This window comes from Carassius auratus, chromosome 10 (genome assembly GCF_003368295.1).
Source record: "Carassius auratus strain Wakin chromosome 10, ASM336829v1, whole genome shotgun sequence".
NCBI classification, from domain to species: Eukaryota; Metazoa; Chordata; class Actinopteri; order Cypriniformes; family Cyprinidae; genus Carassius; species Carassius auratus.
Window position 1 is genome coordinate 355,044 of NC_039252.1, and position 18,438 is coordinate 373,481.

At 45.3% G+C, this 18,438-nt stretch overlaps 1 protein-coding gene across 2 annotated transcripts in view; it reads right to left on the reverse strand.

Moving 5' to 3' along the window:
- The window catches only part of LOC113109500 (solute carrier family 12 member 2-like), a 46,077-nt gene extending 38,540 nt beyond the window's left edge, over positions 1-7,537 (reverse strand). The window contains exon 1 of one of the 2 annotated variants that reach the window (XM_026273054.1): positions 6,329-7,537. In XM_026273054.1, the coding sequence (XP_026128839.1) occupies positions 6,329-6,832 (504 nt within the window). In that variant the 5' untranslated portion in view covers positions 6,833-7,537. The remainder of the gene's footprint in view (positions 1-6,328) is intronic. The other variant, XM_026273053.1, reaches the window with a different exon arrangement.
- Positions 7,538-18,438: the final 10,901 nt, after the last annotated feature.

Genomic DNA, 18,438 nt, shown 5'->3' on the forward strand with positions numbered 1-18,438 from the left:
CGGTCGCCATACTGCTGCCCTCGGAGAGCGACGGCCTCCATACTGCTGCCCTCGGAGAGCGACGGCCTCCATACTGCTCCCCTCGGAGAGCGACGGTCTCCATACTGCTGCCCTCGGAGAGCGACGGCTGCCATACTGCTGCCCTCGGAGAGCGACGGTCTCCATACTGCTGCCCTCGGAGAGCGACGGCCTCCATACTGCTGCCCTCGGAGAGCGACGGCCTCCATACTGCTCCCCTCGGAGAGCGACGGTCGCCATACTGCTGCCCTCGGAGAGCGACGGCTGCCATACTGCTGCCCTCGGAGAGCGACGGTCTCCATACTGCTGCCCTCGGAGAGCGACGGTCTCCATACTGCTCCCCTCGAGAGCGACGCTCTCCATACTGCTCCCCTCGAGAGCGACGGCCGCCATACTGCTGCCCTCGGGGAGTGACGGTTGCCATACTGCTGCCCTCGGAGAGCGACGGCCTCCATACTGCTGCCCTTGGAGAGCGACGGTCTCCATACTGCTGCCCTCGGAGAGCGACGGCCTCCATACTGCTCCCCTCGGAGAGCGACGCTCTCCATACTGCTCCCCTCGAGAGCGACGGCCGCCATACTGCTGCCCTCGGAGAGCGACGCTCGCCATACTGCTGCCCTCGGAGAGCGACGGCCGCCATACTGCTGCCCTCGGAGAGCGACGGTCTCCATACTGCTCCCCTCGGAGAGCGACGGCCGCCATACTGCTGCCCTCGGAGAGCGACGGTTGCATACTGCTGCCCTCGGGGAGCGACGGTTGCATACTGCTGCCCTCGGGGAGCGACGGTTGCATACTGCTGCCCTCGGGGAGCGACGGTTGCATACTGCTGCCCTCGGAGAGCGACGGCCGCCATACTGCTGCCCTCGGAGAGCGACGGCCGCCATACTGCTGCCCTCGGAGAGCGACGCTCGCCATACTGCTGCCCTCGGAGAGCGACGGTCTCCATACTGCTGCCCTCGGAGAGCGACGGCCGCCATACTGCTGCCCTCGGAGAGCGACGGTCTCCATACTGCTGCCCTCGGAGAGCGACGCTCGCCATACTGCTGCCCTCGGAGAGCGACGGTCTCCATACTGCTCCCCTCGGAGAGCGACGGCCGCCATACTGCTGCCCTCGGAGAGAGACGGTCTCCATACTGCTGCCCTCGGAGAGCGACGGCCGCCATACTGCTGCCCTCGGAGAGCGACGGTTGCATACTGCTGCCCTCGGGGAGCGACGGTTGCATACTGCTGCCCTCGGAGAGCGACGGCCGCCATACTGCTGCCCTCGGAGAGCGACGGTTGCATACTGCTGCCCTCGGGGAGCGACGGTTGCATACTGCTGCCCTCGGAGAGCGACGGTTGCATACTGCTGCCCTCGGGGAGCGACGGTTGCATACTGCTGCCCTCGGGGAGCGACGGTTGCATACTGCTGCCCTCGGGGAGCGACGGTTGCATACTGCTGCCCTCGGAGAGCGACGGTTGCATACTGCTGCCCTCGGGGAGCGACGGTTGCATACTGCTGCCCTCGGGGAGCCCGACGGCCGCCATACTGCTGCCCTCGGAGAGCGACGGTTGCATACTGCTGCCCTCGGGGAGCGACGGTTGCATACTGCTGCCCTCGGAGAGCGACGGCCGCCATACTGCTGCCCTCGGAGAGCGACGGTTGCATACTGCTGCCCTCGGGGAGCGACGGTTGCATACTGCTGCCCTTGGAGAGCGACGGTTGCATACTGCTGCCCTCGGGGAGCGACGGTTGCATACTGCTGCCCTCAGAGAGACGTCCTCAATACTGCTGCCCTCGGAGCTCATCTCTGGAGATATTTTTTCAGAGAAGTTGCATGATATTGTTAATAAGCCTTTTAAAACACTCACTGAGTGATTACATGAGAAACTTCAGGAAGCTCCTGTTTAGTTCACTTGCTTGATGAACGGTCTAATTTTGGGTTCATCACTAGTGATCTTATATGAAGCCCATTTTGATGACAAGCGCTTACTGACTGAAACACTGAGCTCAGATGTGATGAAGGAAACGTGTGTCCACTGGGATGCTGCCTTCATTGTGCTCATGCATCACTATAGAGACCAGTGCTGCTTCACCTGTTGTTTAATGCCCATCCCAGCATCACCTGTGCAGAGATCACACGCCAACATTCATCAAGGACCTCTGCGATGGATGCATCTCAACATCTTGCCATCTTGATGAAAACACCAAATGTACAGTCAACTGATTGTCATCACATTATCACGCATGACATAGTGGTAACCAATTGCAACGCTGTGAAGTTTTGTGGCTATGAACGAGAAACAAACAATTCCAAGAGTTAACTTGTTTGAGACACATTTTTGACTGAAGTCACTGTAAGCAAAGACTTATGTTTGGCAGTTTTAACTAAACACAGTCTTCCAGCTTTGCTATGTGCTCTCTCTTATTATCTTTGGATCTGTTGTTTGGTCATGGCTCATAAAGAGGGAGTAAAGTGGGCCGTTGTGGGTCACAATATTTTGAATACAGCATTCAGACTTTGGTTTATTTTGGTCTTGTTTGTGTTAGCCGTTCTTCCCAGCGAGATCGGACAACACTGCCTCTGTGGTGCTGAGGCCGCAGGGAGACAGACCCGAGTCGAAATGATTGAGAACTCCTCTCTCCTGATGATTTTCATTAGGGCTGCGTGATAACCATATCACGATTAGACGGAAGCGCTGATAGTAAAGCACAGTTCTGCATTCAGCAGTAAAACAGAAGATTTAACTGCTTTCATCTACTAAAAAACACACGACTAGGTCTATATCAGAGTTCTGCTTATCATTTTCATTATAAAGTATATAATGCAATGCCTTTATCACCGCTCCGTGTGTGTGTGTTATTCTGTGTAAGAAGCCACATCATCTCACAGAAGGATTTGTTTCAGACACTCGACTGATGTTATGAAGTGAGGTTAGAGTAAAAACATCTTCTACAGTGTGGTATTTTCACGTGCTGAAGGATGGAGCAGGATAGTTCACGGAGAAGCTACGAGTTCATAAAAGCATGATTATATCATCTGTGGTATTTCAGGGTCCCACGGCTCTGTGTGGTAGATGCTGCTCCATCTGAAAGCAGGTGATAGTGATTAACTACTGATCACAGAAGCAGTTTTACTGACGGGACGCTCATGACAAGCATCTGATTCCCAGCTGTCAAACCGACTCAAACTGAAGTGTGATACGCTCATGAGCCGCTGGTGTCAGCATCTCAGACACAAGTATTCTCACTTTACATGACTGGAGAAGATCAGATAAGACACTTGAGAAATACTAACTGCTATAAACTTATTTTATGGTGGAGCTGTTTTATGGCAATATATTACTGCCTAAGGATTAACAATAATAATTATTCATTATTGTGATTATTTTCTTCCAGCCTAGTGTGAATGTAAGGTGCAGGTCCGAGCTTCAGTCTGGTCTCTCGGAGCGCTCCAGAATGATGAATTCACCTTCATCAGAGGTGTTCGAGATGTTCTGATGCCTCCACAGTCACGAGAAACACGTTCAGACACGTTCTTCCATCTCACCTTCTCCTGACAAAAGCAGCAGGCGGCACATGTGCAATTCCCCTGAAGTACATCATGTTACTACACTTTACATCAGCAGGAACGGGGTGTCCCAAACTCACGACGACCCCTGACCTCTTTACAGCTGCGGCCCGAGACACACACACACCTCATCATTCCTGACTTCACACTACAGAAAACACTCATTCTTCAACAGAGCCTGAATGAAGGACTGCTCAAGTTAAAGCAGACGTGATGATGTCACAGCCAGAGACTCGCGGCTCACATCAATATCTGCTCAAACACTGCCAGCAGCCAATAAAACACTTTCCATTCAGTCATGGATTCGCTGCACAGTACCTTCCTGTGTGCAGCTTCCATCGGAGAGTACAATCACTTTATCATGACTTTACGTGTTTGTTACATAACGTGTCGAAACAGACCGCTGGAATCTAAACACAGAAAAAAGGGAATCCCATCAGCCACTTCATGAAGCTGTCTGAACGAGACCAGATGAACGGACAACCGTTAAAAGGACAAACAGAAGAAAACAGCTTTGTGAAATCCCCCGGAGCTTAACTCCATCCCCAACAATACAAACAGCTGAACAGATGTATTTCTAACAGCAGAAAGCACTGGAGCTGACAGCTGCACACACACGCACACGCGCACACACACACGCACACACACACACACACACACACACACACACACACACACACACACACACAGGTCTTCCTGATCTCAGACCCAGGTGTACACCCATCCTGACCCGCTTCAGTCGCTCAGAGAGTTTAAGACGCCTCCGGCTATAAAACACACACACACACACACACACACACTCTGCTCCTCCCAAAGCTGGTTAAACAACACAAAGCAGCGGTGAGAGCGTTATAACGGCTCCAGTCACACACACTCTTCAGATGAAGTGCAGCTCTGACATGAGATTAACACACACTCTTAGAGGAAGTTCTAGTTCTCAGACCCAATCACTGTCCTCCGTCTCATGATCGCTGCACTACACATGTTCATTAACCCTGCGTGAGCTGCATCTGTTCTTCACAGAGCTTCAGTCTGCAGCTGTTTGGCTCAAACGAGTGGAAACTACTGTTAAACGCTCGTGCGTCATTACTCGTCTCAAAGAGGCTTTTCTCAAACCTGGCATCTAACAAAAGCACTTCACTAGATAAACTGCCAAGTTCTAACAGCGGTGTCGTCAGAGACCTGAATCACTGCGCCTGCAGCGAACACTGCTCCCAGGACAACTACAGCAGCTCACCACACACACACACACACACACCAGACAACACACACACACCGGACAACACACACACAGAGACACACTCACCACACACACACCGGACAACACACACACACACACACACACCAGACACACACACACACAGAGACACACACAGAGACACACTCACCACACGCACACACCGGACAACACACACTCACCACACACACACCGGACAACACACACACACACACACCAGACACACACACACACACACACACACACCGGACAACACACACACACACACACACCGGACAACACACACACACCGGACAACACAAACACACACACACACACACCAGACACACACACAGAGACACACACACACAGAGAGACACACACACACACACACACCAGACACACACACAGAGACACACTCACCACACGCACACACCGGACAACACACACTCACCACACACACACCGGACAACACACACACACCGGACAACACACACACACACACACACACACAGAGAGACACACACACACAGAGAGACACACACACAGAGACACACACACAGAGACACACACACACAGAGACACACACACACAGAGACACACACACACACACACACAGACACAAACACACACACACACCGGACAACACACACACACACACACACACACACACACACCAGACACACACACACCGGACAACACACACACAGAGACACACTCACCACACACCAGACACACACACACAAACCTCCAGCACCGAGAGCACACGGCCCACTTCTACACACTCTCACACATACAAACAAACACACACACTCACTCACAAACACACACACACACACACACACACACACAGACAGACAATCAGACACACTCTCACGTATACAAACACACACACACACACACACACACACACACACAGACAATCAGACACACTCTCACACACACACACACACACACACACAGACAATCAGACACACTCTCACGTATACAAACACACACACACACACACACACACACACACACACACACACAGCCCAACAGAGTCCAGAGGAGGAATGTAAACAGCGCCTGGCCTTGTGTTTTCACAACACTGAACTAAAGCTAGAATGATACAGTGAAGTGTTCTTCAGACATCACCCCCACCATCAGCACACACGGGTCAAAGGTCACAGCCCTGCATGCGGATTCTGAAGTGTTTATAGAGCATCACCACAAAGATAAACATTTGATATGAGGCTGTGTTTACTGATCTCATCTAACATCTGATGAAAGGAGTCCTTCAGCCAATCAGAACACATCTGAGACCGAACTATGAGCCACGTGACTAGTGTCTGCTAGAACCACTGCACTAGAGCCAGACCTGTTCAATACGAACCCACTCAACTAGTGTCAAACGTGTTTTAAATCCGAACCCACGGCACTAGACGCGTGTTATCACTGCTCTCGCTCTGAATCAGTGTGTGTGTGTGTGTGTGTGTGTGTGTGTGTGTGTGTGTGTGTGTGTGTGTGTGGTAGCCCGCTAAACCCCGTGTGTGTGTCGGACCTTGTCCAGCTCGTCGTGCAGCTCGGAGAGGGTGGGTCTGATCAGCTTCTCGCCCAGCGGAGCCGCCGTCTGCCGGTAGAAGTCGATGTTGGGCACGGCGTCGATGGTGTTGTGTCCGAAGGTGCGGAGGTAGTAGGTGTTGGTGTGTGTGTCGTAGTGATGGTGCTGCTGGCCGCCGGTGGATGAGTGCAGGCTGCCCTCGCTCATCACCGTGTCCCCGTTCTGCGCGCTGTCCCCCGGCGCCGCGTCCGGGCTCGAGGCCGCGAAGTTCACCACGCGAAACCGGCCCTTGGCTTCCTCGCCGCCGGACGCGGGATCCCGGGGCGGTTCGGCGGAGTACTCGGGTGGAGAGGAGTCCGAGGCCGGCGTGTGCGCGGCGCACTCCGACACCAGGTCCACCTGGAAGCGGCTCTGGCTCGGCGTGGGACCCGCGGGCTTCAGCGCGTCAGGCTCGGGCGCGGAGAGATGGTCGCTCGCGGCGGGGGGCGGAGGTGACGCCGACATGACAGAGAAGCGTCCTCAGAGCCGATGATGTCCGGTAAAGTGCAGCGGAGTCGGTAGAGGTGACACTGATGCTGCAGGAGGACTAAAACAACGCAACAAACGGAGAACAGCGGCGCGTGCGTCCAGTCAACAACTCCTGACAGCTGAACGCGTGCGAGGAAATATCCGACGCGCTCCAGAGGACGCTAACGATCTCCGTGAACCGAGCGTTCCGTGGCTAGCGTTCGCCGTGATGCTGCGCGACCTTGCCGCAGCTCCGCGTCTCTTCACTTTATAAGCACTGCAGCAGCGGCGATGCTGGGCGGCATCGCGAGAAGAGGCGCTCTCGCGAGACCTCCCTCTCCATCAGGGTGGAGACTCACACACAGATGAGGAGTTGAGTCACCTTGTGTTGCGACATTGGGACGAAATCTGAGAGTGTCCGTGGATCGCGGAAGAGGGATGACCGAGGTCTGGCAGAAGTTAGGACACAGGCTACTAAAACACACACAGTCTCATATGGATTCATCACTAAAAGAGCGCGATCTCGATTCAAACATATGCAATCTTGTTGCTGTGATGATTATTCCATATGTCTATTAAACATCTGAAACCACAATCATCGTAATATTTAAATCTGAGAGAGCAGCGCTCATTATGAACTTCACAAGTCTACAGCCTACACTTCTGCGAATCAAACAGTAAATGATAACGAAAGGATTAGGATAAAAGTGTATGAGTGATCGAAATGAGTAGCTGTCCTTCATAACTCATGTCACGCTCGAATAGAGCGACCAGCGACTGTTAAAATGCATTTCATTTCATGTCATTCTTTTTTTTTTTTTTTTTTTTTTTTGTAAAATAGGATCATTTATAACATTAAATAAAAAAATGTAAGAAACCTTAGCGAATATGCATTATTACTTCCCACTTCTCCACCTAGCCCACCCTCCCCTCACAAATATACTCATCTTAAAGGATTGAGATGTTTAGAGGGGTCTTCATGCTGCTGTTTACTTCCGGCGGGGTCACGTGGGTCATAATCAATCATCAGAGCCTTCACTTCTGTCAGAACTGTGCCACAATCAATCACTGCTGGGGAAAACAGTGGACATGAATCAAGTCTGCAACTCATAAAACCACATATATTATATAGAAATAGATCATCTCAAAGGAATCGTTTGATGGCAAACATGTCGAAGATTAGCTGATAGGCTGTCGATTCTTTAAACGATCAGCTGTTTTCCCACAAAAGCGGTTTATTCCTCCACTGACATCCATTCAGAGAAGCAGGAGATCAGATCATCTGTACACATGGTGTTGTGCTCAGATTCATACATTCAGAAAGATTCGTGAACCATTCTGTTCCCACAGATTATAATGCAACACCCTATTTCTAATATATTCCACATATAAACATAACTCTGAAAATCCATCTCTGATTATCGTAGTGTAGGTATACTTAATCAAGTTTAAACCTATTGTTTCTCGCAGACAGAAAACATATCCTAACTTTCCAATGAAGCCATATCAAACTGAGTTTTATTTTAGCTGTAGAGAGGTCACGGCTCTGTTTAATAATTGTAATAACATTTATCACACAGTTGTTGTCAGATTTCGTTATTGATTTTTAAATATGAAATTGAATCGTAAGCTTAGTGAACAGTTTTGGAGAACTTGATGTTTCGTCAGAGAGCTGCACTCGTGTGTCTGTGAGGCGTCTGAACGGACTGCACATATGACAGTCAGCAGAAGTGAGAGAACAGTGTTTATAATGTTAGAAATATGATATTGTTCTGATGAAAACGCATTGATTCGCTACTGGAGGCCTTTATTCACCCCCCGAGCCATGTGAGGCATGCATTATTATGGATGGATGTGCTTTATTTGACTTCTTTTGGACTTTTGGAACAGAAACACCCATCCACTGCCATTATAAAGCTTGGAAGACGAAAGTCATGTACACACAGGATGCTTTGAGGGCGAGTAAATCATGGGCTAATTAACATTTTTGGTTGAACTGAGGGAACAGATCATGGTAAAACTGAAACACACACTGATTCAAACCCCAAAACTCATGAATGTGTTTCGAGAACACCCATCCATGTTGATCTGGTGTGAGTGGACATTATTTAGCATGATGTTCACGATGTACAGGAATGAGGTTAGGGTGTAAATGAATGCTCAGTTTAGGGTGGATTCAAACTTCTGAGGTCTAGAGCGCTCACATGAGTTCAACCGGATTTTTCTATTGGCTTTTGGATTATTGCAGAGATTAAGCTCTTTGACAAACAAAAGTTAATATTTCTTCAATGTGTTGTCCATCATGTTAATCTTCATTGATATTTAGTAAATGATGAAGCCTCAATACAATTGGCAAAAGTGTAATGTCCTCACGACTTCAGCTTCAACAGCTCTTTCAGTCTCATTTCATGCATTTAACCTAAAAAACCCAACAACCTTGAAAACCCCTCTGACTTCTGGACAATGGAAGCGGAAGTGCTATATTTGTAACTCGTTTCCAGGTTTCAGATTACTAAACACGTCATCTCTTGGACCAGTACTGTATGAAGTGGATCCTGAGGTTGAGCCTGTGGTGCATTAGCATGCGTGTGTTTAGCATGTTCTGCTCTCCTCAGCCGTCACAAGCCTGAAGTGTGAAAATGAGCTGTTGGATGAGTTTAGATCAAACTTCAGGCTATTATCCAGTAGTGATGTTCTGCAGCTCCTTCAGCACACACTGTATCACACCACAGTATATCTGTACGAGACTAGTGTGAGTTCAGCTTTCGTCTGGGGTCTCAGAAAAATGACTGTTTCTGTTGTAATTATTGATTTGTCATCTGTGGTGATACTGAGGAAATCAGTGAACAGACATGGTCATCATCATGCTGCTGTAATGCTGTGTGATGCTGGGATAGTGTACATCAGTCTGAGGAACACAAGACACCACTAAACATTACTAAATCAACAGTTACCTCACTTCTACACCCCACCTTAACATTGGTTTTTAACAAAAAATGTATTTGATTGAATCAATGTTACATTGTGACTTTACATCACGTCCTTTAATCAACATTAAATAAACAAGAAAATCAATGTTGTTGCATCAGTGTAACAATATAATAACTGTCAGTGAATCAGCATTAACTGGGATTGTTTAGAAAAACTAGACTCATGACACGACAGCAGTAAAACAGCCCTGTGTGGAACAATCAGTGATCACAACATCATTCTCATTCAGTCTTCAACAGCAGATCCTGTTCCCAAACACTATTAGACATCTGATCAGGTGTAGCTGAAGTATTGGGTTCTGAGATATATTATGTGACCTATAAAAGGATTATACGTTCAACAAAAATACTAATTAAAGTATTGAAAAAATACTAGATCAAATTGGAGAATGATGAAGTCAAATTCAAACAACTGAATATCTGAATTCAACCTAAATTAAATAAAAGACATGAATAATAAAGAATACGTTTGACTTGATTTAAGATACGAATCCTTTTGAATTCACCAATAGCATGATTTTATGAAAGGTGTTGATTTCTGGACACATGACGGTGGTGTTATATATGGATCACGGAGGGAATATTAAAGGACTGATCTGAGATGACCAAGTCACATATGATGAACTGTTAGGATGGAGTGATTTAACCATCTTCCTATCAGCTTTACTAGCAGTGCCGACAGACCTCTGCAGTGTCCGTGTTGACATGTAGCTGCGTATGGAAAGATTTCGGAGCTTGACTTCAGCTGGCAGCAGAAGAACCTGAAGTGATCTGTGAACTGGCTGGATTTACAAGCTGTTAAACTGAACCTTCAGAGGCAAACGCTGCCAGTGTGATCAATACAACTCTAGGAAAAGGTTAGCACATTCAGAGTAGATGCCTCACACTAACCGTTTAAGGCACTTATTTGTATATTTCGAATATTGCAAACATCCTGCGCAGTAACAGATGCTAAAATCATAAAATGATACCATTATGATTGAAATGGTTCCGTTCATAAAGCCATTAGTCCCTTGTTCATTCCTGAAGGATTTATTTGAATAAGTCAGATGACTCAGTGATTGTTGCCATCTACTGGCGGTGATGATTTCATATTTAAAAACAAACTTCTTCATCATTTCATCTTTCTTTTTTGTTAACAATTGTTTTATTTTATTTTTATTTTTTCAGAGGTATACAATACTACAAAATAAGTAGCAAATATACAAACCTAAAACCCCGTCTATTTTGTGAGTCTATTCAGCATATGGGAAATGAAACACCCATCACCAGTACTGGAATACAGCTGGTCAATAATGCATCATATTACAATAACTATAGTGCTCCACTCGATTTAAACAATAAAGAATCAATAAGTTGTTTTACACTTATGGAACGGAACCGGACCCACACAGTAAACAAACAATAATGGTACATGCGTTAGCCGAACAAACACATGGAGTACTGACAAAGAACTGGAGTGTGTAATCCAACATATTGCTCCATCCTATATCAGGACTCAAAGTAATAAGAACGACAGACATCCTATATTAATCCACATTTCTAGACAAAAGCGGGCCCAAAGCTGATAGGTGATCTATAATGTGAACTAGCCAGACTACATTTGCACCCCTGACAGAATATTAAAGTAACAATTATTAATCTTACTTACTAGTCCAAAGCTAGTCCAAACAAACTGGGCACTGAACCATTTTTCAAAGATAACTGGTTTCCAAATCATGCATTGAACTTGCAGAGATTGGAGAAGCAGTCATCAGTGAAATGACAAGAATGCAGGAAAAGTGTGGGATTATACTGCTGTAGTACAGTAGTAAAGATGCATTATAACCTCTGATTCCTCAAAAACGAGCTACAGCGTATGAGGGATGTTTCTGAGTGATTTCCATGCAGCATGTAGATGTGCATTGTGCAAATGTTTTAACTTGTGACGTATGAACTTCATGGAAATGGGATTCAAATTATGAATGACTAGTTTCAATGGTTCAGAGTCAACTCTTTCTTTTGAGAGACAATAACTTTGCAGACTGTTTACGTTGACATACAGCTACATTGCACACTGTATGTAAGGTCATTTTCTGGGTCTTCCTCGTCATGAAGGGGAAGCTTGCAGGGTGAAAACTTGGTCCCTAAATGGAGTAGTTGTGTAATAAGACTTATCCAGTTCTGTGTCTCAGGCCAATGTGAGAATGCCCCAGTCCCTAATAGCAACCAATCACGGAATCAATGTTTAAAATTGTTAACATGTGAATGTTAATTGCAATGAATCAAAATCACTTTTGTGCCCGCTATTGATGTTGACATGTTGACATAAAAAAACGGCATTATTGTGATTAGTGATTGTTTTAGTTTGTCTCTTGGCTCTTTGTACTTTAATGTTAGGTTTTCATTGTCACTTGTAACAATGCACTAATGTACATTTGTTGAGGCAATGAAAATTGGTGATATGTGATAATAAAGTGTGAGGTTAAAGCAGTGGTATGGCTATCATACTTCTATGAATTAACAGAAAATACAACTAAAAAAACTTGTTAAATTGCTAAATCAATTAAATATCAAGATTTGGTGTATGAAACTCAACAATGGTGACAATCAACAAGAGAAAATGTTACACTGAAATGCATGCTGGGTATCAACATAGTACAAAACTCATTCATGATTCCTAGCATGCATTGCAGTTGATCGGTTTATATGAATTAGTTTGATGACCATTATTGAGGTTTGTGTGAGTGTTTATGTCTAAAACTTTCTGTATATTTTGCCACAAAATCTTTGCATTGGTGAAACAGAACATTTGCATCAGTAATGAAAGATCAACTTCAACATATAGCATTATTTATCAACTTTATTACAGCTTGACATCCATCACACAAAGTAATCTACTCTAACTTTAAACATTTTTACCTACTACTTTAAAACATTTCTTTCATTATAAATGCGTATGTGTTTAAATTGAAAACTATTGTAAGCACTGAAATCATTCAGTTGTTTCATTACGTTAACTTAAGAGGCAAGAGCCCAACTAAAGCAAACTCTGATCATGGTGGTTTTTTAAAATTGCTAAACATTTTCAACATTAATTGCAGATGCAAAAGTGATATAATTTCAGTGCCATTAACATTGACAAATTAACCATTTTTAAGATTGATTCACTTCATCCGGAAAACATATAACAAAATAAACATAAACAACAAAACAATTAAACATCATCTCTATCATGAGGCATCCAGGCTAGGTTAGTAGTTAGCCCACACAGACCCACGATACCATCCCTCATTCTAGAGGATGTATGATCACTGGATAAATAAAATGGACCACATACAACTTATGAGATCTGCACATCTTTACGTAGACATGGTTAAATGTGGGAAGTCGTGGCCTAATGGTTAGAGAGTCAGACTCCGAATCAAAGGGTTGTGGGTCCTAGTCCCGGGCCGGCAGGAATTGTGGGTGGGGGGAGTGCATGTACAGTTCTCTCTCCACCTTCAATACCAAGACTTAGGTGCCCTTGAGCAAGGCATCGAACCCCCAACTGCTCCCTGGGCGCCGCAGCATAAATGATGCACACTGCTCCGGGTGTGTGCTCACAGTGTGTGTGTGTGTGTGTTCACTGCTCTGTGTGTGTGCATTTCGGATGGGTTAAATGCAGAGCACAAATTCTGAGTATGGGTCACCACACTTGGCTGAATGTCACTTTCACTTTCATCACTTAAATGAGAATATAATGCTATTGCTATCCTAGCTGGGCTATCATACTACCGCACTGGGGGCAGAGGTGTTTGTGTTTATGTCAGCAACACTTGGTGCCAAAATGCTGCTGTTCATAAACACTGTTCTCTGCTTGTAGAGTGTATTATTAAGTGCCGACCCTTTACAGTGATTTGCTCTTTATATGAAGTGAAGTGAAATACAGCCAAATATGGTGCCCATACTCAGAACTTGTGCTCTGTATTTAACCCATCCAAAGTTCACCCATTCTCAGTCATGGTACTGCCAGCCCGAGACTCGAACCCACAACCAAAGGGTTAGGAGACAAACTCTCTAACCATTAGTCCACGACAGTGCCCCCATTGCTAACAACAGTGAACTTTACCAGGCTATCAGCGAGTAACAGACAGCACACTCGGACAGATTTCTCATCACTGCTGGGCAACAATACAGGGGACTTGGCATATACAAACAGCAAAGGAGCATACAAAGCCTTCCCCCTCCCTCACCTTGGACTTGACCTGCCTACAGACCAAGGTGAAAGTCACTAGACAAAAGAGTTACGTGTGTGGCCAGAAGGGGCCAAGTCTGCCCTTAAAGATTACTTTGACACAACAAACTGGGACACCTTGCAGATGCAGAAACTTATAACAACCATACAGATTCATATTTGGACATACAATACCAGAGACACACCAAGTCACTGGCAAGGCATCCAAACTAGAGATGCACGGTTGGCGGTTACAGCAGGGACTCCGCAGATAAACCGCGGATCAGGTGATGAAAAATTTTATTTTAATTAAATCCTGGCGGGTGGCGGGTGGTTGAACCAATCAAATTAAAAATAAATGTATACATTGTTAAATATTGTTATCTGACTATACCTACATCCCAAAAAAATCAAGCACACTTTGAAATAGTCAAATTTTCATCAGGCATTAATATGGCTAGTCGAATCTATGCCGATCAACTGCTTGTTATTATCAGAGATGGCAACGCCGGCGAAGGAGGTACGTGACAAACTCAAAAAAGGAGAATTTAAAACAAAGGAAATAGAAGGTCAGAAAAGTGTTGCCTGGAATAAGTTTTACAAAGTGGTAAATCAGGATGACACCAGTGCAGTGCATGTAATTTGCAAAACCTGTGAAGCAGTTTATGTTCATGACAGCCACAAGACGGGTACGTCTAACATGGTGCACACGTGTGCTGCTAACCCTAAAAACTCCACGAACACCTTGACAAGTTTTGTCAGTCGAGATCCCAATAGAGTACCACAGGATGTAAAATCAAAGCTGACAGATGCATCTGTGAACCTGTGCTCTCTTGATATGCGCCCGTTCGATACAGTTTCTGGTAAAGGATTCCACCAAGTGGCCCAGACGTTGATTGACATAGGAGCTAAGTTCGGTGCTGTTGACGCTGGTGCCATCTTACCCCATTGGCAAACAGTGTCCGATCGGGCAAAGAAGCAGGCTTCCATTGATAAGCAGAAACTTTCGGAGGCCATCCAGAAAGCTTTCACCAGCAACGGTGGTATTGCTGTAACCACAGATATGTGGACAGATTAATTTAACAAGAAAGCATACACAATCCTGACGTGTCACTACATCAGTCAGTAGAAGCTGGAAAATAGTATTTTGGCAACGGTGGAATTTGACCCTACCCTGAAAAAAAAAAACCAGCGAAAACCTTAATGAGCAGATAACCAGTGTGTTAACGTCCTATGGAATACACACAGACAAAATAGTTTTTGTCAGAGACCAGGGCGCGAACATAAAGGCCGCACTGCGGTCATACCACTGGATTCTGTGCTTCACACACATCCTTAACACGGTGCTAAGACATACATTCAGTACAAAGGGTGACTCCGAGTCATATGGCATTGAATAAAGAGTCGACATGATCCATTACTGCAAAGAGCTCGTTGCATACCTAAAGAGAACCGGTGCTATCGCCAGCCTAAAGCACACCATGAATCAAGAATGTGATGTGCGATGGAACGGCAAAGTCACTATGTTGGAATCGATACAGAAACAATACCAAAACATAGGAGAGCTGCTAAAGAACAATGAACAAGAACATCACCTTGGTGGCATCCACCAGGATCAACTCACACACTTGATCGACTTTCTCACCATTTTCAAGTTAGCAATCAGCAAGCTTGAAGGGGAACATTACTATGGTTTTTTAAACTCAAAAAACACTGTGAGCCCAAGTTTGGAGACCCATCTTACATGAAAAGTCTCCACTCTCATGCATCTGCCATTCTTGATGAGAAGATGTGCCCTAATGCTACTCCTAAAATCGCCACTTTTCTCCATCTGAATTTTAAGTCCCTGAAAACGCTGGTAGAAGAGGACAGACGAGAGGTGATTAAGCAAGTTCGCAAACTTCTACCAGAGGAAGGCGTCCGTTTGAGTCATGATGGAGAAGGGAGCAACCCTGTCACCGAGCCCATGCCAGCAACAGACCAAGGTCAATATTTGCCTATCAGGGGATGGCAACCTTTTCATTAGAAAGTGGCATTTTAAGTGTCACAGTGTCTGGGTTGTGTTCCCTGGGTTTCCACTAGGTGTCCTCCTTTCCCATGGTGTCTGGCACTTTATTAACTGTCTGTTCCCTTATTTGGTAACCTTCCTCCTTGTTTGAGTTAATTGTTTATTCCCCACCTGTCTCCATTTCCCTCATCACCTTCTGTGTATTTATACCCGGTCTGTCTGAGTATGTGTCACGGAGTCCTTGTCTATGTTTCACGCTTTCCTTAGTCTTGCCCTTGCCATGTGTTATTGTCTGTTTTCATGTTGTTTGGATATTCTGGTTTTGACCCTGTCTGGACTGTTTACCCCTTTGGATACACCCTGAAATAAACATCATACCTGCAATTGGATCTCTCCTTGTTTCCTATATCACCGAACGTGACATTAAGTTTCCAAATTCATCACTGTGCCATAATCCATATATTCATAGTATAGCTTGTTTGATTAATTGTATTGTAATTTATTAATAATCATTTATAATTGAGGAGCTCTTTTCCAGAATGCGATAAATCCATTTCAGTAGGATTCAGGAAAATGACATTTTTTTACGTATACCCATTTTTTTTTGGCTCAGTCTGAACAAGTTGAACAATGATTATTAAATCAAACAACAATACTGTTGATGATAAATTCAAAGTTTTTGCTATAAATCCATCAACCCCCCCCCCCCCCCCTCCACAAACACTATACAACTATCATTTTTTTCTTCCAAAAATTGATGGTTTGTCTTTTTTAAAAGTCTTTTGTCCTTTATTTTTCGTGTTTGCATTTATGAGGAAAAAACTATGTTCTCCATTACGGATGCGACCACTCTGAAAGCGGAACTAAAAGACTTTCAAACCTTCACAGAGACCTCAAACAGAAAGCACAAAGCCTTTCTTTAAAGCAAATTTCGTTTTGTATTAATTGTATCTTAATTTTAATCCATGTTTCATTAACCAATTTAGGTTAACGGTTATCTCGATTGTGTAGGCTATTTTTCATTAAGTGTAAAATATTAGGCTGTGTATACCGACGTGGATCAATTATTAATGTTAGATTTCATCAGTCTTCTGTAGGCATTTTTGGGAGAAACAAGGCCAGTCATTCCCATGACTGCAGCACCTTGCCAAGAGAATTCTGAGCATTCCAGAATCAGAATCAGAATCAGAATCAGAAAGAGCTTATTTTCCAAGTATGCTTACGCATACAAGGAATTTGTTGTAGTGACATAAGCTTCCAGTACACAGAGACAACAACACACAGGAAAAAAATAAATAAATAAAAAACAGATTTACAAATTGACAAATAAATAAGTGTATAAACAATTGTGCTATAAATGATAATGGAATAGGATTGAGTGAGATGCAGGAATGTTCTAGGATTGAGGGTTAACAAATAAATATAAGGATATTGCACGTTTATAAGCATAAGTAGGGAACATTTAATTGTTCATGAGGTAGATTGCCTGGGGGAAGAAACTGTTCTTGTGCCTTGCTGTTCTGGTGTTTGCGGTTCTGAGGCGCCGGCCAGATGGCAAAAGTTCAAAGATGGGGTGACTTGGATGTGAGGGATCCAGAGTGATTTTCTGAGCCCTTTTCCTCACTCTGGATGTATACAGTTCTTGAAGGGTGGGCAGGGGAGCACCAATAATCCTTTCAGCAGTCCGAACAGTTCTCTGTAGTCTTCTGATGTCTGATTTTGTTGCTGAACCAAACCAGACAGTTATTGAAGTACAGAGGACAGACTCAATGACGGCCGAGTAGAACTGTTTCAGCAGCTCCTGTGGCAGGTTAAACTTCCTCAGCTGGCGAAGGAAATACAACCTTTGCTGGGCCTTTTTAACAATGGAGTCAATGTGATTGTCCCACTTCAGGTCCTGAGAGATTCAGCTCCAGGTTGTTAAGACTGCACCAGACAGCCAGCTGCTCAACCTCTTGTCTGTAAGCAGACTCATCACCGTCCTGGATGAGGCCAATGACTGTAGTGTCGTCTGCAAACTTTAGGAGCTTGACAGAGGGGTCTTTAGAGGTGCAGTCGTTGGTGTACAGGGAGAAGAGCAGTGGGGAGAGAACAGAGCCCTGAGGGGCACCAGTGTTGGTGGAGCAGCTGTTTGATGTGAATTTCCCCAGTCTCACTAACTGTTGCCTATCTTTCAGAAAGCTGGTGATCCACTGACAGATAGAGCTAGGAACAGAGAGCTGGGTCAGTTTGGTCTGAAGGGCTGTTGGGATGATGGTGTTGAAAGCCGAACTAAAGTCCAAACGGTAAGCAAACTGGAGGGGGTCCAGTAAGGGTCCAGTGATGTCCTTCAGATAAGCCAGAACCAGTTTTTCAAACGACTTCATGACGACAGACGTTAGAGCCACAGGTCTGTAGTCGTTAAGTTCTG